At 46.7% G+C, this 23,578-nt stretch overlaps 1 protein-coding gene across 1 annotated transcript in view; it reads left to right on the forward strand.

Moving 5' to 3' along the window:
- The first annotated feature begins 1,818 nt into the window (after positions 1 to 1,818).
- ADAMTS16 (ADAM metallopeptidase with thrombospondin type 1 motif 16) overlaps positions 1,819 to 23,578 on the forward strand; it is a 153,944-nt gene continuing 132,184 nt past the window's right edge. The window contains exons 1-3 of the mRNA XM_032469697.1: positions 1,819 to 2,167; positions 2,255 to 2,357; positions 8,941 to 9,266. Coding sequence (XP_032325588.1) covers positions 2,036 to 2,167; positions 2,255 to 2,357; positions 8,941 to 9,266 — 561 coding nt within the window. The 5' untranslated portion in view covers positions 1,819 to 2,035. The remainder of the gene's footprint in view (positions 2,168 to 2,254; positions 2,358 to 8,940; positions 9,267 to 23,578) is intronic.

Raw genomic sequence — 23,578 nt, forward strand, 5'->3', positions numbered from 1 at the left:
TCCGTCTGGAAAGAGCGTTGAAATCGGGAACTGAGAAAACTGAAAAACATTCTGACTGTAAATGATGAAAAAAATGTTTCTTTCTTCACAATGAAGAGATTCATTTTGGCAGTATTCAAAAGGGGGGAAAGTTCCTAAAAGTGAATCCTTTTAGACCAGCCATTCTTTCATTCCATCTGTTGAACTTATAAACAGAGAGCCCGTGGGTGTCCTCATGTGACTGGAGTTAGACTCGGGAAGTCTGATTCCCTTGCGGGCTATGTCTGACACAATTAGTGGTAATTAGAGATCCTTGTTTCCCGAGCACGCGATGCCCTGTACTCCGGACGCAGGGTCCTCTGCCTCCTGCAGAGCCCTCGCCAGCCTGAGGTCTCCCTGGGGCAGCTTGCTGCAGGGCGCGCTGGGCTGGGCGCTAGTCAGGACCCGTGTGTACCTGAGTGCGTGCGAGGGGGGCTCTAGGGCCATCCCCAAAGCCCTTCTGTAAATAATTCTTCCACTTTTGAAGAGTGTTTTCAAATAAATGAATAAGAGAGAGAGAGAGAGAATGAGGGCGCGCAGGAGCCAGCCCCTGCACAGCCAGAGGGCTCTGCCGTCCCTGCCCAGGACGTCTGGCGCCGCAGGACCGCCACAGGCAAGAGCCACCTACAGGCCCAGGGCAAGCTGGGCAAAGAGGCCAGAGACCACTGCCACCAATTCCCTCTCCATCCTGCTCTCCCAAATACACAAAACAGGCAAAGCTGGGTTAAACTGAACCATGAGGGACACCAGAATCATGAAGCACGAACCCAGACTCCCGGGACCTACTGGAGGTTAGAGGTCAAGAAGGCCAGGAACAGTCGGTGGAGCAGAGAGGTCACAGGCACAGCACGTGCTTGGGAACAAGCGCTGGCACACGGTGCACTCGCGCTCCAGCGCAGACGCATGCGGGGGTTGGGGCGGCACACACAGGCCGGCACTGACGCGCGTACGCGTGTACATGCGTGCTCATATTCAAACGTACACACGTACGTCCTTCAGTAGGCGTAGAACACGCTCTGGCTTCATAGCCAGGCTGGTGACTGAGTGTCTGCTGCTCCCTCGGCCTCCTTGCAAGACCCGCCCGGTGGCGGCACTGTCCTGGGCCAGGACCAAACCGCGACCCCAAAGCCTCCCATCGACCGATCGACCCGCTGTACCCAGGCAGCCAGCAGCCCCTGCACAGGCACTCCTAGCAAGGCCGGTCAAGGGCGACCGAGAAGCGGCAAGGGAGCCCAGGGCAGACTGCGTGGAAGACGGTGTTCCTCGACCCCCTTGTCTTCCATCACTTCACAAGCCCCGAGTAACACACAACCGTGTATACCCAGATCCACGCGTCCCCAAGAAGATCCTAGCGCCTCTATTTCTCAGCCGATCTCCCTCGGGGCAGGAGGACCGACCCAGCTGAGCCCAGGCGCCCTCCCACCGCATTCCGGCGGGCGGCAGGTGTCTGGCCTTTGGATGCGCAGCTCCAGCCCAAGGGAGTGGGGCTCGGGTAGAGCCGGGGGCGGTGCGGCCAGGTGCCAGCCAGTCCAGCAGCGGACTGCAGGTCCAGAGGGTCCCGGGTGGGCGCTCGGCCCAACCTTCTCGCCCCTCTCCCGCCCCCGGCCATCCTCTCCAGCCGCGTGCCCTCGGGACCGCCGGCAAGGCATCGACTGCTGCGAGCGCGCGGTCCTCCTCCCCTCGCGCCCCACCCCGGCGCCCTCTCTCTTGCCTCTTTCCTCCCCCGTCGCTTCTCCCCTCCCGTCCTCGCCCTCCCACCTCCTGCCCTCTTCTGCCCTGCCCTCCCCCTCCCCGGCTCTCCCACGGTGCGGGCGGGTTCTCCGCCGCCGCCCCCGCCGCCGCGGCCACCACTCCGCCCCCCGCGCGGCGCGGAGCCGCAGTAATAAGCCCGGCGCGGGCGGCGCAGCCACTGCGGGGCATCGTCCTGCGCGCGGGCCGGGTCGGTCCTCGGTGGCCACTTGCACGCCGCCGGGCTGGGGAGCATCCCGCGGCCCCGGGCCCCTCCGAGCGCCCCTGGATGAAGCCGTGCGTTATCCCCGCGGGGGCGCAGCGCCGGCGGCGGGCGCGGGGCGCGAAGGGCAGCCCCGCCATGCGGGTCCCCGGCTGCGCGGCGCTCTGGTTGCTGCTGCTGGCTCAGGTGGGTGTGCAGGTGAGTCCGCGACTCCGGGGCAGGGTCCCCAAGGCGCCCCTGGCTCAGACCCCGTCTCACCGAGGTGTCGCCGCTGTTTTCCAGCAGGCACCTGTGTGCGCCGTGGGACCCGCAGCGACCTCGCCCGGGAACCCGAGCGTCCGGCGTCCTCCTGGTCCCGCGGAGCGGCTGGGCTGGGTGGAAAAGGGCGGTAAGTCTGCGACGGGGGGTGGAATCCTTGCAGTAGAAGCTCGTGAACCCCCTTAGCGCTGGTTTACAGGGTGCTGCAAATGTTGACAACTCTAGGAACTTTCTGTAAGATGCTGCAGTGCATCCAACCTGTGAGTCAACTCTCACCAATAGTTATAGTTTCCCTGTAAAACAGAAGCAGGTTTACCAGCGTTATTACCATAAACATTAGGGAAGAAAGTAAGGAAATGCACCTATTTAAAAAAATTAAAGATGGAAGGGATAGTCTTGGAGTTGTATTAGTGTATACCTCAAAGCAATTATAAGCAGCTTATTTCGCCCTTCTCATCCCCTCAGCTCCCTGCCCCTCCTGTTTCCCCATGACCTTTTAACTTGAACATCCTTCACTGTCACAGCAGGGAGCATCAGCCAGCCACTGTTGCCCAGCACTTCTTAGTATCCAAACGGATGCTCTTCGGAGTTGGGCATAATTGAAACATAGTAGTTCACGGAATGGGTAATTAGCGTTTTGTGACGTCAGAAGCAATGTCCAAGGTTGTGCCACGATTTGGCATAAAGGCAAGTCTGACCCTTCTGCAATGTGTGGTTTTACATTCGCCGTTCACAGGGAACATTTATCATTCCATGTCTCACTGGAAGTACTTCTCCATCCTGAGCTACTTTAGGGTAAACGAGAAAGCAGGCGTGCAACGTCAGTTGCTAGCTGATTTTTATCTGAACCCAGTCCATTGGCAGTTGTTAACTATGAGTACTTTGCATCATTTCCAACTATTAATTACCATCTCAAATGTTACTAGTGACTTACAGAAGAAGAATTAGGTTTGATTATCCCAACATAGTTGCAGAAAACTGGAAAATTTGAGTCAATAATTCAGAATTCCTGCGTCTTGATAACGTTCCACAAAGACAGTAATTAAATATTTGCATTAATCATTGAGATTCTCTCTTCCTGAATGCTGTATGAATAGCCTATAAATAAAGTGATAAATCAGATGAATGCTGGAACGTGGGACCTTTTTGGGGGCCACCAGAGGGCGCTAGATGTAAATGAGAGAAAATGTTTAAAAATTGCTTGTCACCATGTTTTTGCAAGAGAAAGCTAATCTGTTTAAAGCTCACCTTCTTGGGCTTGCCGTTGTCTTCTTTAATGATTCATGCTACTATATAATCATTCATATTGTAGTCAGTTGTCCTTCCCCACTTAAAAAAAAAAGATTTTTGTGAAAATTCTAGTTTTCTAAAATCATGAATATTCCTGAAGGTCTCAGGAGGTTTTTCAGAGTGCAATCTAGCATTTACGAAGTTTTCTGTTAGGTGAGAGCATTAGAGAACCACTTCCAGGAGGAGAAGCCAAGACTTCCTTCCTGCCCCAGTGTGCCCTCCTTCCGCAAGCTGGACCCCTGGCTGCCTGGCACGTGCATCTAATCCCCTGGCATCTCAGCTGGTGTCCTGAGCCCGGCGTTCCCATGACAACCATTTACCTCCCTTGCTCAGAACCTCAAGGGGAAGGTGTGAGTCTTCATCAGTGATGTCCTGAGGTTCTAGCTTAGGGGACACACACCCCCGCCCCTCCCCCCCACCATGCAAGTGTTTCCTGTCTTCAGTTACAGAAGGCTCAGTGGAGAGGGCGGGGCTCAGTGGGAAGCGTTCGCACCCCGGAGAACAGAGTCTTGCTGCGCAGCGCGTCACCTCTTTTGACCTAGGGCAGCAGAGCTGGAGGAGGCTTTGTGCGACGCTGCTGTTAGCTTCCTGCCGGATGTCTAGGTATCCATTCAAAACCCCACATCGGCACTGAAGTATCTCTTTTGGCCATAAGGTTTGTTTACCACATATTTCAACCTGTCTTTCCCATGGCGCTGGGTGTCTGCAGTAATTTCGCACTAAGAGAGAGAACCCCATGTATTCTGTGAGACAACAGGAGGAAACTGAGATCAGTTCTGTTTTTAGACATGAAGTGCACCCACTTCATTCTGGCTGATCCACATCGCTTTGCCTTAATAGGAGACTTGAATGCTTGTCCCGCAGATTTACCTTGGGTCTTGTTAAGAGCAGAGACATAGCGCAAGTTTGTTAACTTCCAGGTCATGGGTCAGAAGTTCTTGAGGACTATGCGTCCTTGGACGTGAGCGACGTGTGTTTGTGTGTGTGCACTGAAGTTTATATTGATTCCTACTCACACACCCACACAACACGAGACCAGCTGGCCTGGCGGTGAGCTTGTTAATGGTTAGCAACAGGCTCTCGGGGCTCTGGTTTGTAACCTTTGCTGGTTCCCAAGGGCTAAATACGCCCACTGTGGCTGATTCCGAGCTATGGAGGCACTGCCCTTGAACACAGAGTTAGGACGCCACGTGCAAAATCGGTTCTCTGCAGCTAGCACAAGCCAGGCTGAGCATACTCACTGGAGGTCCACGCCTCCTGCACTGAGTTTGGGACTGGGGTGTCTCTGGACTTGCTGTTGTGGTCAAGAAACCTCTTAAAATCCAGCAGTCCAGGGTGCTGACTGGTACAGCCATGTGTGAGTCTTTTCAGCTTATGGAAAGCCTCTGTAGAACTGGGGTCTCACTGAAGGATTGTCAAGGGTCAGGAATCTCAGTAATGCTTTTCTCTTGAAATCACCAAACAGTAGTTCGGGGTATTATCATCTTAAAACCTAAGCTCGGGAGTCAGTTTAAAACTGTGAGTTCACTGTGATGATATATTAACTTCTCTGGGAACAGCAGGAAGTGTGTATGGTGAGAAGCTATGCTTGCTTTGTTCATTCACTGAATTCTTTGGCTCTGACCTCTTTCACATTCATCTGCACGTAACCAAGAGAGCCTGTTTGACACCAAGGACCGTGCTCTGGTGGAATCAGGGTTTCCTGGCACTGCTGATGCTTTGTTGTGGGAGTCTGCCCTGTGCGTGAAAGGATGTGTAGCCACATTCCTGGATTCACCCAACAGATTCCAAAAGCACCACGCTCCCCTCCTGCTTTGTGACAATCACAGTGTCTCCAGACATAGCCAAGTGTCTCTTGGGGGTTGGGGGCAGGGTAGCACCCTTGTTGGGAACCACCGGACTAAACGTTCACCTGTATTCACCCTCAATCTCAGGAAGGAATGTGACTGATGTCAAGGGGTGGCTTTGTGGTGGTTCGAGCTGGTGTGCTGGGCAGGGTCAGGCCAGGTCCCCAGGGCTGACTGTTACCTTATAGGAACTCTGTGAGCTGGTTCCTTGGAAACTAAACTATGTAAACTCACAGTGAAATAAATATATTGAACATGAAATGAATGTAAACATTTTCCTTATTCATTGCATAGTGTTTCCTACCTTGTCATAAATAAATTTCTTATATATAATTGGACAAAAAAACCCCAAAATTAAAACACTGAGAACTCGTCACCTTACAGCTCTGTGAGTTCTTGGTTTTCTGCCTTCTTGAGGTTCCTTGCCTGCACTGTGTCTGCATGGTGGAAATTCTTTATAAGGACGTGCTGTCATACAAGCCTTGAAACTCCGTCTTCAGTGATGTCCCGTTGGCAATCCACAGCAGCTACGGGGGGAGTTTGTATCCCAGGGAAATTGGCAGATGCTTTAAACTAGGCTATTCCTCCCCCACCCTGCCACCCCCACAACTGGTCATCAAACATGTGTTGGCACAACACTGGGTTTCTCTAAAAGAGGTTTAAAAGTTGCTATTTTGAAAAAAAAAAAATAGAAATACGCCCCCCCACTATAAAGGATGAAGATTGTATGTCCTCCAAAATAAAGGTCATAAGAATATAGCTTTAAGTCACCTGGGAACAATTCAATTTTTTAATCGTAATAATCTTTTTCTGTGCAGTGAATTGGCTCATTAGCCAATGTTTGGAACAGTCCACATGCTTTGTCTTGATTCCGTGGACTCTTTTGGGATGGAAACAGGCTAGTGGGGAAGTGCAGACACTCCCCAGAGCCCGCGCGGCAGGGCAAAATGTGTTAACGTGACTGCAGCACGCCAGCTGTTCCCGTCAGTCCAGAGAGCCAGGGGTGAGGAAGGCGGTGGGAAAGTGCACACTGGATAGGCAAGCGCTTTTCCCTTTTTTTAGGAGTGGTCCAGACAGACTGTGATCACATACTTACACTGGCCCTTTAATTCCTAATTTGTACCCCCCTATTTTTTTTTATTATTGCATGCAATTTAACCAGATTTGTTTTACTTTTTTCGTTTTCCGAAGTGACATATGGAACAACCCTGATGCACTTTGTCGTATCAGACACAGTGTCCCACTTTGACACGTACTTCAAAGACTGGTTGTTGCGTCTGCCAGCCAGAACCTCCTGCCTGTCTAGTCTGCATGGGGTCCAGCTCACCTGCTACCTGTGTGAGGCGCCAGGCCCCTGGGCCCAGGAGTGATCCCGGGGGGGTCAGAGATCAAAGCTCTTGACCTAAGAAGCAGGTTGAACAGGCCACCACTGAGGCCTTGGTTATTCTGCCACCTCATGGGGTTGGGTGCCGGGCCCCTGACTCTCACCTCGCCATGGGCTTCCGCACAGGGGGCTCTGGGCAGTGCCTCACATCCATGGCCCCCCTGCCTCTCCCAAACCCAGACACACGCCTGCTATGGCCATCCACAGGTTGCCACCTGCTCTGTTCCAGCGTAACCCCTCAGTCACCTGCCAGGACTGCACGGGGATACGCAGGCAAGTATATATATCAAGAGTTTGGGTTGCAAAGAAAAATGTCTTATTCCAGAAAAAATAATTACCCGAGTCCTGTGACTCATGATCAAATGTCATTCTGTAGGATCTTGTTTTGTTTTGTCTCATGACTCCAAGAAGCAGGACCAACTCATGCTGAAGGCCCAGTTATTAAGTGTCTAACAGAGCAGTCTCTTGAGAGCATAAATTGATAATAAAGGAAGAATATATATGCTTTCTTAGGATATTAGAACCAGGATGAGAGTATTTGAATTGGGTCTTGTTGTCCATATAACAAGAAGCTGTGTTTTGTCTTTGAAGACTGTCCACCTCAGTGTAGGGCTAGCCTTCTGATGCTGGGGCCCGGCGTGCGTTTCAAAGGCATCTCAGCGGGAGCTTGGAGGAGACCCGACGTCTTGCTTGCCTGTTACTTTCTGGCATTTAGACACAGTGCAACCCAGGAAGCAGGCCCCTGTCCAGACATGCGCAGGCCCGTCGCTAGGGTGCAGATGGAGACACATACCAGATATTGTTTACATATATGAAAGGCGCAAACCAAGCTAACAGATTGTCAACTAAAATATTCCAGAGCCTCAGCTTTGACAAGTCTACCTGCACATGGCCTCAGAGTCCAGTCCCAGTTTAGAACATGGCGGTGTGGGACGCTCTGATCCCGGCGTGAAGTCCTCCCCTACGTCTCTGGTCCACATTTGGTCCCACCCACCCAGGAAACACCTCTCCCTGACCTCTGAGTGGGGGAGATGATGTATTGATGGTGGCAGTGAAAGGAAAATTCCTGGCCGTAGCAATGAAAGCTAAATGACTCTAGAAAGGAGGAAGCCTCTTTGGAGAAGACAGCGGCGCTGCTCTGAGAAAGGCAGAGGAGACCCCTGCCCAGATGCCACAGACGTTCCCCCCATACTTTGAGCAGAGAGGAGAGTGACTCACAGGCACACAGCACAGAGCCCGGCCTGTGTGTGTGTGCAGCCCGGCAGAACGTATGGGTGCTCTGCCAGCTCCTTGGGGTTTCCCTTCCTTTGACGTTTTACAAATAAACCATTTATCTGAGCACATTTTAGCCCAGTATAATTTACATTAGAGCGGGGAGAAGAGTGGTGTATGTCTTTGGATGGCCCTGAAGTGTGAAATACGGTCAAGTGCCCAGAACGCAGGCCACTCGGAGGGCCAGCGGTGGTTTCCACCGGGAGCAAATCCACATCCAAGCATCTCCCAACATGAACATTTCTTTGGGTTGAGTTCCGTGGAAGTTTGTCACTTACGTGTGTTCCAAAACTATTGAAACTATGAGACTGTGAAACTATGAACCATGAGTATCAGGGCTAAGGGATAGTTCCTCTTGATAAATAAACAATTAACAAATTTTTAAAAAGACTAGACTATGTGCATTCTGCCTTTTCTCCTGTAGTTCTGTGATTCATAATTAGGTATTTTGAAATTAAGCACCAAAGAATGGCCATCATATTTGTCTTTTTAACTGTTTTCTGCAAAAATCATCAGTATTTTTAAGATATAATTTCTTAGCAGTGGAATGAAGGTATTGATAAAAGGCAATAGGATGAAAGGAATGTTTAGAACTATAAAAATGAGTCCTTATTATAATTACTCTAAAGTAATTACTCTGTAATCCGAAAAGTCCACCCTTAGCTTCAGTTGGCCTGCAATCTGTTTTTCCTTAGATGTGTCGGAGCACTTGCTGGATCGGTGGTAACACATTGTAGGGATGAGCGTGACCTCCTGAAAGGCCCTGCGGAGATCGTCCCTTCCAGCTCTGATTTTACGCATTCCACAGTTTCCTTTTCTGCAGGATGAAAATACCATCAGGCCATAAATTGTATTTGAAAACTTCCTGACCCTTTCCAGAATTCTGAAATCACTCAGCGCATCCCCTCTCTCGCTTTCAGAGTATGACCTGGTGTCTCCCTACGAGGTTGACCCCGATGGCAACTACGTGTCCCACGAGATCACGCACCCGCAGAGGAGGAAACGGGCGCTGGCGCAGCGCGGGGTGGACGCTCTGCACCTTCGGCTGAAAGGCTTCCGGCGCGACTTCCACATGGATCTGACGACTTCCGGCAAGCTGGTGGCCCCGGGATTCCTCGTGCAGACCCTGGGAAAGGGGGGCACCAAGTCGGTGCGGACTTTCCCGCCCGAGGACTTCTGCTTCTACCAGGGTTCCCTGCGATCCCACGAAAGCTCCGCGGTGGCTCTTTCAACCTGCAAAGGCTTGGTGAGTACAGCTCTCGCCGCCTGTCGTGAGACAGTGGGGACAGTGACGTGCGAGAAGGGACAAGTGGCAAGGTTTCTGTTGTGTGTTAGCTCATTCTTCCATTGTTCACAGATTCTTTTGATCTGTCAAAGTGGGAGGAGAATTGTCAAGTAATAGTTTCTAAAATCCGTTGGGCTGCTTCCTTTCCCTGTTTGGAAACACCGCGCACCCCCTGCCTTTTGAGGTTATTCTGGAAGAACCGTGGGAGGGCGCTGCAGCTGGAAGACTGCGCAGGACTCCCGGCCAAGTCTGAAGGCTCCGGCTTCTCGGGATGGGTTTGCTCTGACGGGCTCTGACTCGCTGGTCACTCTTGCTGGCCGCTTAATCCCGCTAGGGCAGCCCCTTCAATCTGAATAGAACGGTGGTGTTCAGCGACTGGCCGTGTAGACTGTTTGGTCCAATGCTTGAAAGCCCTTTGTGTCTGCCAGTCTGATGGTGATAAGGTGTTTGCAAAGGAGAACGTTCATTCCGAACACAGTGTTGGATCCAGGGCAGGGCGGTGCTAGGCTGATGATTCCACTGGTGCTTCCCTCGTTTTCTCAGTATCTGCGTTAGACAGTAAACATCCTCATGCTTCAGGCGGTCCCCTTCGCTGGGACCCTAGGGCGAGGAGCGTCGGGCCAAGCGGAGAAGGTACAGTCCCTCAGGCTGACTCACGCTGAAATATGAATGGCTTATCTTTTACTTTTCTTAAACTATTTCCATAATTTTAGGGGGGAAAAGTTTAGTAGGTGCTTAGGTTCTCGGACACATACTAATCAGTCAGACACAGATAAGGGAGACATGACAGAAGTCGCCAAGTGAAAACATGTGGTTAAAACATTAAGGTCTGAGCATGTTAAGTTTGACAGACAGATTTTTTTGAACATTTGTTACATCTCCAGAAAATACTCTAAGTCTCTCTTAAATTCCTTTTTCCTCTTTGGAAAGGGGGAGTTCAGACTCTGCGTCTTATGAAGATTTTGCGTGTGCGTATGTGAATGTTGGATGCCAAAGGGGCATTCATAACCAATTCCTTAAAATACTGCATGTGTGCAAATGCTGTATCTTTTTTTTTTTAAATATTAGCATTCTGCTTTTTAGGGGAATTTGGTACGGGCTGGGCTCATGTCTACTTTGAATTGTAAAAGGCTTTTGGTTTGAGAATGGCTACGACGGGGAATTGACGAGGATAGGGTGATGGCTACTTGGCACACTTGTTAACCATGGAGACAGCGTGGCTGACGTCTGCCACCCTCTCCCAAGAAAAGTAGATCTGCCTTAAGGGAAGAGCTAGACCTCTTCATGTAAGGCACTAAAGGCCTCAATCTCTTCCTTGGCTTTCTTCAACAAAGGCTCAGACCAATAATGGAAGCCACCTGTGAGGTAGGGCGGTGTGCCCCGCCTTTCAGAGCACCCTTGGATTCGTTTGTGGAGGTTGAGTGAGGTGCTTCCCATGAACCCATCTGGGGTGCAGGATCATTGACACCCCCGATCTCTGTGAGCCAAGGTCCTCCCACGCCTGGAGTCTGTTCTGTGAATAGAGCTGGCCGGCCGCAGCTTGAGATTTCTGGCTGTCTTTGAACTCAATGGGAGTTAACAGCGAAAGCTGTAAATGACAACTACATAAAAGATAAAGAAGTGAAAAGAACAGGAAAAAAGACTCCCCTGGATAATCGACACTGGAATTCAGTATTTTGGTCCCTGGATGTTTTCACCATTCATCTTCCAAGCACATTAATTCCAACTTCGCTGGGATTTTGTCTGCGGAGGGTCACTGCAAAGCCGACCTCAACTAGAATTATGAGTGTGAGATTCAGGGGCATTTTCCATAGGATAGGACAAATCAAAGGCATTTTAAAGACAAAAAAGGGAGGATTGAGGAGTCCTCTGTCTTTAGCCAGATAATAAAATTATTGAATGGAAATGCCCCTCAAGTAGCTGCCAAGTCTTGTTATTTCTTTCGTGATTGATGGTTACCCCAGACGTTCTCCTTCAAACCTATTAACACATGAAGAAAAATAGCATATCTTTTACATTAGATGATGGCTCCTTTTTGTTACTATTGTTACTCTTTGTTCTTCTGGGTTCTAATGGAAGTTCTAGATAGATCTCGGTCAGGCTTTTCTCAGCTGGGCTTCTAGGTGACTCAGCTCTCTGAGTCAGGGGTCTCCTTGCTTTGCTCTGTCGTCACTCACACGCCTTTGCAGACCTAGTGGAGGCCACTTTGAAAACAAGCTCCCTGGTAGTGGAAAATGATCTAAATTCTATTCTTCCTATTTAATCAACAGCATAAGCGTACGACTTTTCATTTAAAATGTATTACTGTTTAATTAAGAGTTTAATAGATCGTATTATTCAATTAGAGAAAATGATTTACAAATGTGAGACAAGGCATTTCCCAACTAATACATAGCTCTTCCTCCTGGTTCTCAAATTTTGAATTTGGGAAAATGCTGCTCTAGTCCTCGGATAATTGATTTGAGGAACACTGTGAGAGTTCATAGCTAGTGGTGTGGTTTCATTTTAGTAAATAAATATTGTTAAAGAAGAAAGACAAACCTAAAATTAATGTTTTACTTTGAATCTCACGTAAGTGGTGGCCGTGCTTCAGAACTGTGCCTCGCTGGGGCCTGCCGGAGCCAGGCCCGAGGGGCGCACTATCTGACGGGAGAAGCAGGGACAGAAAGCTTTACTGCACAGTGATGAGCTAAGGACCTGTATGGGTGCCGGGAGAACAAAGATGCAGACACCTCGCCCCACCCCGTGTTGCTGAGAGACAGCGGCGTCAGGGTGGGTTTCCAGAGGAATGATTGTCCAAGCTGAATCCTTACTGTAGAATTGGGATGTGATGCCCATGAATGGCCAGGGAAGACTACTGATGTCCATCAAGGTCACGGAATCCCTGATAACAGCATCTATGAATGTTTAGAGGTCAATGTTTGTATATGAAACCCAAGTATAGTAAACAAAATAAGATCAGTCACCCTGAAAATGACTTTGAAAGTTATTCTGGTATTGCCACCAAGTATCTTGACTCAAGATATTTCTCATTTTGCTGCATAAGGTTACTTTAATAAAAAGTGTCTATTTTACTTATGTCTCTTTCAAGCTGACATCATGAATCTGTTCTGATTACCAATCACAAGCACATAAATGCCTACACACAGTAGGTGCTTTTCAACACTTGTTAAATAATGAATAAAACTACTGGGCTAATTACAGTGTAGGAAACAGTGATGACAATGACAGTAGCAGAAGAAACAGTAATAACTCACTGGAGGTTATTTGCCAAACACTTGCCTAAGGATTTCCCATTTTATCCCATTTGTCATCTCACTTAGCTTAATGACAACTTTAAGAGACAGAGACTATTTAAAAAAAAAAAAGCTTTATTGAGATATAATTTACATATCAGAATTTCACCCCTTGAAAATGTAGAATTCAATGTTCTTTAGTATATTTCCCAACTTGTGCAGATGTCACCACAATCTAATTTGAGACATTTACATCACCCCAAAAAGAAGCCCCATACAGTCAGCCCCCATTTCCCTCAAACCCTCATCAGCCCATGGCACCCATTAATCTGCTGTGTCTATAGGTTTGCCGGATCCGGCCACTTCTTAGAAATGGAGGCGTGAAATACGTGGTCTTTGACGACTAGCTCCTTTCACTTAGGACCCCGTGTTCAAGGGTCACCCATTTCATAACATGTATAAAGACTTAACCGTTTTCATTGGTGAATAATGATCTTTGTATACACGTGCCCCTTTTTATTTTAATGTCTATCAGTTGATGGACAGTATCATATGTATTTTCTTTGTTTACGTGAATAATGTTGCTAGGAACATTTGTGTATGAGAGTTTGTGTGGACATATGTTTTCATATGTATCTAGAAGCGTAATTTCTGGATCTTACAGAAACTCTACACTTGATCTTCTGAGGGAGATTCCAAACTGTGTTTCACAGTAGCTGCACCATTTTGCATCTGCCCAGCAATGCATAGGGGTTCCAGTTGCTCCACAGTCTGGACAACACCTGCTCTTACCATCCTTTCTTCTCACAGACATCCTAGTGGAGATAAAGTGATGTCTCATGGTGGGTTTGATTTGCTGGGTAGAGATTATTGATCAACAGGCTTTTTTTTCTGTTGCTTTGTTGTGTTTGTCTTTCAGCACTTTGAATATGTCGGCCTGTTCCCTCCTGGCTTCCACTCTTTCTGACAAGAAGTCAGCTGTTTATCTCATTGTAGTTCTGTTACACGTAAAGAATTGTTTTTCCTTTTGCTGCTTACAATTTTCCTTTGTCTTTCAACACCACTACTATGATGTGTACAGGTGTGGGTAGCTTTGAGCTTAGCCTTCTTGGAATTATACGAGCTTCCTGAATGCTCATATTTATGGTTTTCCCAGTATCTGACCATCATTTCTTCATATATATTTTTGGCTCCTTTTTCTCCTCTTCTTTGGTGCTCCTGTGACTCATACGTTGGTGTGCTTAACGATGGACCACAATTATCTGAGGCTCCATTTGTTTTCTTCATTCCTCTTCCTTTGCGCTCTCTGGATCTTGTAACCTTTTTTGATTGCTCTTCAAGTACACTGTCTCTGCTAGCAGTTCAGATCCACTATTAAGCTTCTGCATTTTTCATTTTGGGTGCTGTACTTCTCAACTTCAATTTGGCTCTTTTTATACTTTCTTTAGCTCTGTATTTTATAAGACGTGGCTATGACGCCTTGCTTTGATTCTTAGGTGTAATTCTTTCTGTTTTTTGAACAGATTTATAATAGTTGCTTTGAAGTCTTTGCTGAGGTGAATGTCTGGGTCCCCTAGGAGCAGTTTCCATTCCCTCTTTCTTGTCCTGTGTACAGGTCACACTTTTGTTTCTTTGCACGTCTTATAATTTTCTTTGCTGAAGACTGAGCACTAGAGTTAATACATTTGAGCAGCTCTGGATGCTGATAGCGCTCCACCACTTTCTTGCTTACTGACTGGTTCAGTGAAAAGCCTGTGCTGGTATCACACCCAGCTGTTAGCCTGCGCTAACTACTAGCTGATCGCTCATTTTTCTTTTTCACAGTCCCCTTGGGCATAAACTGCTTCATAGTCTGATTTGATTACAGAAGAGTTTCGCACAGTTAGGATGCTGCTCATTCTGAGAATCCGCCAACACCAGGGGGAGTCCTCTTGTCTTTTTCCCTGACTCTCTATTCTAAACTTCTAGTTGGCATTCTGTTTTGCTCACTGTAATGTGTCCCATGGACCAGCCTTCTTTTAATTGCTTGCAACCAAGCTATCCACTATTTTTGACAATGGCCTTGGACATGAACCTTCACACACTCTGTTCCAAATACAATCGGCCCTGTTAAGTGAGCTCCTTGTTCTTACAGCCTGCTTCTCCCCCTGGGCAAAATGTGTGTGCCACTAAATGGGAGCTGGGGCTGGCAGAATACTTCTCCCCGCAAAGTGACTCCCCTGCTCTGGGGGTGGAGTTCTGGGTGGGGATAGTAGCTCCTGGTCCTCTCTGTTTTTGCTTCCTGGCTTGAAGCCTCTGTCTTACAAGCCTCTACGTTACAGAGGTCGGGATGTTCAGGGATTTGTTATTCTCAGCCTTCTCAGCCTGGAGTAGAGCTTCCACCCTATAAGTAGGGGCTGCTTGGCAGAAGGGAAATCACTTCTCATGGCCACGCCCTTCTGGAATAGGGCTTCTGCAGTATAGAACTGATGGCATAGCGATGTTGGTGTCTTGCTTCTCCTGATGTGAAAATGCAGCTCTACAAGGGGAGCCTGGGGGATGGGGAGCCCTGGCCTTCTTAGAATGTGCCTGGAATAGAGCTCTGTCACACTGAGTAGGGGGCAAGTTGAGCATATGACTAGACCATGGCTCAAATGCCACCAAACTTCACCGTTCTTTGAGAGATATACTAAATTTAATTCAATACATGTTTCTCTACTTTTTAGGCCCTTAAGACAATTTCCAGAGACTTTAAATGGTGTGTGTGTGTGGGGGGGGTGTTGTGTATGTATATACAATTTTCAGCAAATGGCTGTTTCACTCAAGAGAGGGCCTGCTACAGTCCTTACACGGCCATTCTGGAAGTTGGCCTCTGCTAGACGCTGCTGTTAACATACTTTGCAAATCGCTGCCCAAAACTATTTCATCGTCCTCATTTTACAGATGATCCCCATGGTAATTCTTGAAAGAGAGAGATTTTGACCTAAGTTGTCTGACTTCAGAACCAGCACTTTAAATCACAATGTTGTTTTGCTTCCCTTGATCATAAGATCATTGCCGCACTGCAGGGACCGACAGGATCCTTTACAGGCCTTTCCACCGCATCAGCCTCGAATGCTCCCTACAGTGTAATGATGCTCTCACTGGGTTTCCACCTCATCCACCTTCCTCGGGATCAAGCCCTCTCTGAACTTACTGATCCCACTCGTAATGTATCAGGGGCTTCCATTAAAATGCATGGATTCATTCCGTAATTATTTACTTACAGGGTTTTTTTTTTTTATACCAGGCTGTAAGTTTTTGAAGAGATATTGTATTAGTCATCTTTGTAGCCCCAAGTTCCTGCTAACACTAACCAAAATTCTTTTTTTTTCTTGCAACGAATGATTGTATTTTAAGCTAACAAAAAAATAAAAGTTTAGTTTGTCTTCTCAAACTCTATTTTGAGATATGAATAAATATAAAATTCATTTTATAAGCCCTTTCATATGATTTCCTTTCATGACTAATGCCAAACATTCTATATTTTCTTTTGAAGTCCCGTTTATTTAGAAATGGTTTAATCAATAAGACTTCTGACAGAATATTAAAAAAAAAAAACCCATTGTCAATACTTCCAAGTGAGATTTCTTTAGAAACATTTTCTGCGCACACAACAGGGTTACATTTTCTTAAAGGATTTCATGCAAGTTCTATACTTGGATTAGTTCTTTACCAAAAAAAAATGAGTATCAAATCTATCAATTGTCCTTGGCAAAAAGTCTGCGTGAATTTTAGCTCCTCTCATGTAATTTGTTAAGGAATTAATGCATAGGGTATAGACTACTTCTCCTAAAATCTAATTATTCTCTTGTTTTCAATAGTGCTGGCAAACTTGTAAGTATCACAGTTCCCAGTTTGGGTGGAGAACTCCCTGACTAGGTTGGAGACTTACTTGGGGCCCTGGTTTGAATTGATTGGGTTTTATTTCCAGGCACAAACTCCAGGGATTCTCTGGAAACTCTAGTCATTGAGAGTTTTTCTAAAGCACCCAATAAATCCTAGGAAACTGAAATCTTGCCAAATTTTCAACCAACTTTGAAAAATGTTCTTGAACCAGGGAAATAAGACAGGAGTAGAATGGAAGAACCAACACAAGAGATGGCTCGAAAGGCTAATATGAGTTTTAAAAGGAATGTATCACTTTCTGAGAAGGCCAGTGATGGCATAGCCAGCTGAAAATATGTCAGTCTTAGGAGGCATGCAGGAAAACTTTAGAGAAAATAAGGTTTGGGGATAAAGTATGGCCAAAGTTAGCAATTACTAGGAAATGCAAAAGGTGGGTGTGGGGAACTAATGGGAAGTATTGAATTATTACATCGATTTCTGCTGATTACTTAACAATAGATGTAGTATAAATCTTTAAGTTGACAAAATTGAATGTATCTCATTATTAGAACTAAATCAAAGTAACATTTTATAAGATGGTATTTTATACTTGACCACAGATTTTTCTATTAGCTTACCATTAGCTGTAAACAAAAGTAAGATGATTAGAGAAATTTGAGTATAACAGCTATCGTTTTGTCCCATTCCCCTGATTTTTCAAGTGATGAACCTGAGAGTCAAAGAAGGTGAAGTGACTTGGCCAATATTACAAAGCCAGGTGGGGCTCAGGTCTAGGCTGTATGTCTTTAGATTTTCTGTCCAGAGATATTTTCACTGCAACACACTGGATATTATTAATTTTCACTATAAGGAGGAGCCAGTTGAAGAGCTTACATGTTGGAACATGTGCTAAGGATTTTAAAGATAAAGTAGACGTGTCCTCAATCTGGAGATGTGGGCCGGGGAGCAGTGAGGACAGGACAGAGTGGCAGCCTTCCCTCTGGTCAGTGTTCGGTGCTCCTGGTGTCCTTTTGCTGGGAGGCTCTGCTTCCCCTGTCACCACCCAGGGCAGCCCTTGTGTGGACGCTTTCATGGCCCATATAATGTCTGCTGTCAGGATCATCAGAATAGAGCTCATCTCCACGATCAGTATGACACATTTTCTTCATGGCCAAGATTAGCCAGCGAACAGCCATATGGATCCCCTTGGACAAGCAGATATATGATCCCTGTGGTCATTTCCTCTAGGGAATGGCTCAAGTTTGGGATTTTCCAAAGGACAAGGATGCCTGAAACCTACTTTTTAGAGTGATTATTTGAGAGAAAGTCCAGGCAAGAGAGAGTAAAAGAAGAGGCCAGATGAAACCAAGCTCTTTAAAGCATGAAGCTGCCTTGCTTCAAGTTAAACTAGAGTAGTCTGATTGTATCTGCTTAACACACATAACATCTTTTCCTTTTTAAATATCACTTCCACCATGAGGACCTCCCTGATTCCTCCCATCTAAAATTGCCTTCTCTTCCCTCTCCACGTGAACTTCCTATCCCCTGCTTTACTTTTCTACAGTGTTTATCATTATGTGTATCAATCACAGCCTAGTTAGGAAGCAGAAGCCACACAAGTTAACTGAAAAGAGAGAATTAATACAATGCATTTGGTAGGTATTAAAAACCTGAAAAAAGAAAAAGAAAACCTCAAGGCATCACAGGATAGCAAGTTTGGGAAGCAGCTCCTGGACCTGGGACTAAGGCACTGAGGGAAGAAGTCAGGATTATTAGAACTCAGATGCTTAGGTGCAGACCCCTGGGGAGGGGCGCTGGCCAGCCGGTGCGAGGACTCGGAGGGGGCCCCTTGCTGCTGGTTTTTTAAGTCACCTGTAAACTGCGATCAGCTGCTGTTACTGGAATTAACTGCCACGGCCAGGTTGAAGCAAGGAGGACAGGAACAGAAAGCATACAGGAAGTGCTCAGAGGGCAGACAGGAAGTCCACGTTGGGCAGACAGGAAGTGCACAGGATGCCGACAGGAAGTGCACCGAGCGCAGACAGAAAGTCCTCAGTGATGGGCGGTGGGGGCAGACAGCAGACAGGAAAGAATAAGTTCTTCCTCCTGCTTTGTTCTGTCCAGTCCCTCGTGGTGCCGCCACTGGTAGAAGTGAACAGAGAGTGGCAGCAAAGCAAAATGAGATGTACAGAGTCCCAGCCTCGACATCACAAAGTTTAAAGGGGCGCTGGGAGCTGAGGACGATTTAACACAAAACAGGCTGTTTACTGTGCTAAACACTAAGAGTATAGCAGGGGTTTATGTCTTTTCTTGCTTCATCCCCAACGCTTTCAGAAGTGCCTGGCAGATAGTAAAGCCCTCAATAAAAATGTATTCAGTGAACAATTTTTTTTTAAGAGAAATAAGAATTCTGGTGCTTTGCAAAAATCATTTGCACAGCCACTGATCTGGAGGGAGGAAAAAAGGAGACACTAAAAGCTAAAATAGTAGGGGCATCCCAGCCCTATCTAGAGCAAGAGCTAGACGTCCAGAAGTGGACCTCAGCAGGCCTGGGGGCAGGCTTCTGCCTGTGAGGGGTCGGAGCCGTCAGATTCGGTGCAGGCAGACGATCCTCCCGTATGATGGCTGTTCTTGCTCTTGTTCCTGATTTGTTTAAAATGAAGTCCCCTGTGTAGCTTGCCTGCGGGGAGAAGCACAGCATTTCCTCAAAAGCCTTGGAAGCAGTATTTCATGACTTACAACAAAGAATAAACTGACACTCAGGAGCATGTGCGTGTGCGTGTGTGCGTGTGTGTGTGCTTTCAGTGTCTGTGAGCTTGGTTACCCTAAACCACTCCTGAAGGAGGCGTTCGGGCATCATTCCCTAGAAGCCCGCCCTGTATCACAGTGAATTCAGTGGAGCCTTGTTTGGCTCGCTCTGGACAGCAGCCGTCCTCAGTAATCCCACCCAGATGCCCAGGCTCCCTGCGCGTCAAAACGCAGCTGGAAGCCACTCTTTGCATTTGCTCTTCTGTTGCTTCTTCAGTCCCCAGTTCTCCCAGGTGTATCATTTTTACTGATTTTGATACTTTTGTCCAATAACAGTATTCATTGTTTGTTCTTTATTGCACATATTTTTCACTACTCAAGGGTTTGTTTTCAAGTTTTAAGAAGAACAGCATGTGGTTTAAAGACATTCAATCAGGTAAATCCAGTATTTTAAATGAGTAGCCAAATCAGTACTAATTTCATATTTCCTTTGCTAAAATTTCTATGAAATTATAGGAAAATCAAAGAAAAATATATCATTTGAAAAAATTACAATCTAAAGAAATATAGGCAGGATTCTTATTTTTTCTTGTATAGTTAATTGACAGTAAATAGACATACCCAGTAAGGCACACACTGTCAATACATAAACAGTTACCAGTTTTAAAACAAAAATTAAACTAAATTAAGACAAAACTAAATTTAAAAAATCCACATGATGCTACCAGATTTACAGGGATGTTAAACCAGATTTACAGCTGGTTGCCTGTAGTTTAAAAATGGAACTAAAATAATGGAAAGCTTCAGCAGACAATGACACATATATCCAGATATTCCAGGTTTCTGTCATTGAATAGTTATGTCTCCACCCCTTAAGACATTAGAAATTTGGATAAGACTTGTAAAGTAAAATGTAATTTAAGTAATAGGTGATTTCTTTCAGTATGTGAAGTCTGAGAAAAATATTTGCCTTAATGACCTTAGGGTCATTTCATTTTATCATAGTTTAAATTTTCATGGGAGTATATTATACCTTTCTCTCTTGGGTGGAAAAGCAGAGGCTGTCCCTTAAATGTAGTAAGCCTATATTTAAGTGCACACAGGTTGTGAACATGTTGAAAGAAGATTCTTAGCTTTGACTGGGCTTGCAGAAGGAGCCGGGGCCTCCGTGCAGGGTAGCTCAGGCTGGGTCCTGGGAACTGTGAATGGGTGGGTGGGGGGGGGCAGGAGTCAGAGGCTATTCCATGAAAAATGAGGCCAGCTGCCTGCATTCCTACCCCCCCCCCACTTCCCTCCAGGGAGCCACCTCAGTGGAGGCTGAGAAGCACAGTCCTGACCTCGTCATTCCCTTACTTGACCTGTGCCCGTTGCACTCTGAGTAAACCCCACATCCTCAGTCTGGCTGATGATGCTCCTGGCGTCTGCCCTTGCCTGCAACTTCAGCCTCATAGGGGAAACTCTCCAGGCCCTGGTGGCACCAACTTATTTCTTACAAAATAAGGCTGAGCTCCTCACCCCCTTCGAGCCTTAGCAAATGCTATTCCCATTCTGCCTGGAACACAATTCCAATCCTCTGTCCTCTGGTTAAGTGTCCTTTATTCTCTAGGCATCAGTAAGCAATCACTCCCATAAGTCTTCTCTGATGCTCCAAACCAGGGCAGATTCCCTTGTAATACATTCATGACTCACCTTGCCTTTCTCCTTGAAAGGAATTGTCCCAATTGAATTCTTACTTTGATTACTAGCTTAGCATTTGCACCTCTCTCCCAATAGACAGCAGCATCCTAAGGGCACCACAAATTGTCAGGATCTCTTCAAGATCAGAGCACCCAGTAGTGTTCCTGGCCCATTGAAGCAACTGGATAGATGGGTGGGTGGGTGGGTGGATGGATGGATGGATGAAAGGTCCTAGTTTCAGATACTGGTTGCATCTATGCTAGAGAAAGTCCCTGTATCCAGAGAGAAGGTGCAGTGACTGTGGAAAGTTCTGTCTAGAAATGGCTCTAAGTTGAGTTTGGACAGCATGCATTTCCCAATCACTGTACAGACACAGCCTGTCTGTTGAGGCTCTAGGAGCGTATTTCCACAGCAGAAAAGAACCGAGCAAGTGCTGTTCACACGCCATAGCTTTAGAAAAGGCCCCTGCAAGTGAGCAGATTGCTGTCCCAACCATAGGAGCAATTTTTCTAAGGACAGAGAAAATCTCTAAACAGATTCCAAGCAAGAAATACTGCAATACACTTAGGTAACAGGATATGATATCATTTATACAAAGTACAATTTAAGAAACTGAATGGAGTCTGTCCACCTCTTAGCTTTTTAAACGTTACTACAGGAGTATGAAGACACCGTAAAGGCTTGTCTCAGTTTCTTGGACATACGTCTTCTTTAATGACCAAGCATATGATCAGGGTGGGTTGTCTGCTGCACGTGAAGATTTCTGAAAAAGGGTCTTCTTCCCGCCCTGAATCCTCCACAAAATATGATGCAGCAAACTTATTCTCTACTTACTTTTAAGGATAAAAAGCTTATACTGATCGTAAAACAAGAAAAAAAATGTGCGTATTTCCATTGTTTTGTTAGTTATGTTAAATATTGAGCAGTGGTTTTATCCAGATCCAGAACCAAACTGGCCAACAATTATTCTGGAGCAGCTACAGTTTAGGGGCTGTGATTGTTCACCCAGAGCAGCATGAACTCGCCATATGTGAAGGAAGCTGCCTATTTAGACAGACATTCAAATAAGAAATGAGAGACAGACTAGAATGGCTTCTGTAATGACTACTATATATAAAATAAATCCATGGTTCTTCTGTGCAGCACAGGGAACTCTATTCAATACCTTGTAGTGACCTACAATGAAAAAGAACATGAAAACAAATACATGTATGTATATGCATGGCTAAAACATAATGCTGTACACCAGAGATTGACACATTGTAACTGACTAGACTTCAATTTAAAAAAAAAAAAGGATAAGCTAATGAGAAATCTAATGATAAAACATAGCCTTTGGATTCATACAAGTCTTGTTCAAATCTAACCTCACTCACCAGCCAAGTGGTCCACCGCTTTGGGATCTGGTTTCCTTAATTTGTGGATAAACTTGGCCTCATAGGGTCGCATGAGGACTGTGGGAGACAACATCTGAGCGAAAGCCCTTGGCACAGGGCTCCCTGTAGGAGCTGAGCAATCTGCTCTCCTCAGCACCGGCCCCATTACTGGGCTCTGAAGTGCACATAGAAACCTGACTGGAAGGTGATGGACACAGTGTCATGCCAGCAAGTTTGAGCAAAGGTAAAGAACTCAGAGGAGGGGCTGCATGACCTTGAGAGATGCCCCGCAGATGGATGAGGGTAGGAGTAGAATACATTTTATTGACACTAAAACCTTTCGGGTGATTTATTGAAAGCACTCAGGATGATTGAAGGACCTGCCACTGAAGCAGGCAATTTAAAACGCAGGAGTTCTGATGATGCACCGTGTGGAGTCACCTGCTCACGTCCGCAAGTGTGAAAGGGCGTTGTCGGCTCCCAGCGCCTGGGCAGTCACCTTGTGCTTGCAGGGCGTCGCAGATGAGAAGGGTGCCCAGGACAGCTGCTGTCTTGGACTTTGTATTCCCCCCGCAGCAGCCGAAGGAGCTGTAACCCGTGTCTTATTTGCAGAGATTATCTCTAACTGAAGCTGGGGGAGCTTTGTCTGCTGCCTTCGCAGGTCATTAGCAGGCGGATTGCAGAGTCACGAGCCAGAAGAGAAGCGGGGCTGCTTGACAGCACTGTCCTAGGTCTAGTTGCAGTACACACGCGTGTGTAGAAGACTGGGGAGTAAACAGCGGATTGTAAATCCACGAGGGCTGTGCTGTGTGAGCACGGCACGGTTGGAAACATAAGTTGTTACAGGTTCCTTAAGAAGCCGAGCAACGTAGGTTGGCCTTTTCTTAGCCATTTAGTAACATTATTCAGAATTTCTAATATTGCTTTGATACACACCGTAGTCATAATGCTTGCTCCTTAAAATTCTGTAGAGCTACGATCAACCCTAACTTCCTGCCTCTGCCTCCAGTGACCCAGGATGTCGTCCGCTGGGGCCTCCACACGCTCACGAAACTGAGTTTGTCAGTCCCCACCCAGCACGTTCTTGTTCCCTGTTACTAACCCTCAGAAAAGACACAGCAACACATGTGTCACACCCTCCACTGCGGGAGGCAGGGTTACAGTCACTTCGTTTATGAAAATTCTGGAGGGTGACCCATGCCCACAGACTGAAATGGGCCCACATCTAAAGTCTCAAAATGACGACGCCCCCATGCTGTGGTCAGTGCGGGAACTTATGGGACAACAGGTTTCTTTGAAAATAATGAAACTACTCCTTACATTGATTTAAAACTTTAAATGCTTAGCAAATCCAAACCCCTGCTTCTGCTGCTGCCTGCATCACAGGTGT

This window comes from Camelus ferus, chromosome 3 (assembly GCF_009834535.1).
Source record: "Camelus ferus isolate YT-003-E chromosome 3, BCGSAC_Cfer_1.0, whole genome shotgun sequence".
Classification (NCBI taxonomy): Eukaryota; Metazoa; Chordata; class Mammalia; order Artiodactyla; family Camelidae; genus Camelus; species Camelus ferus.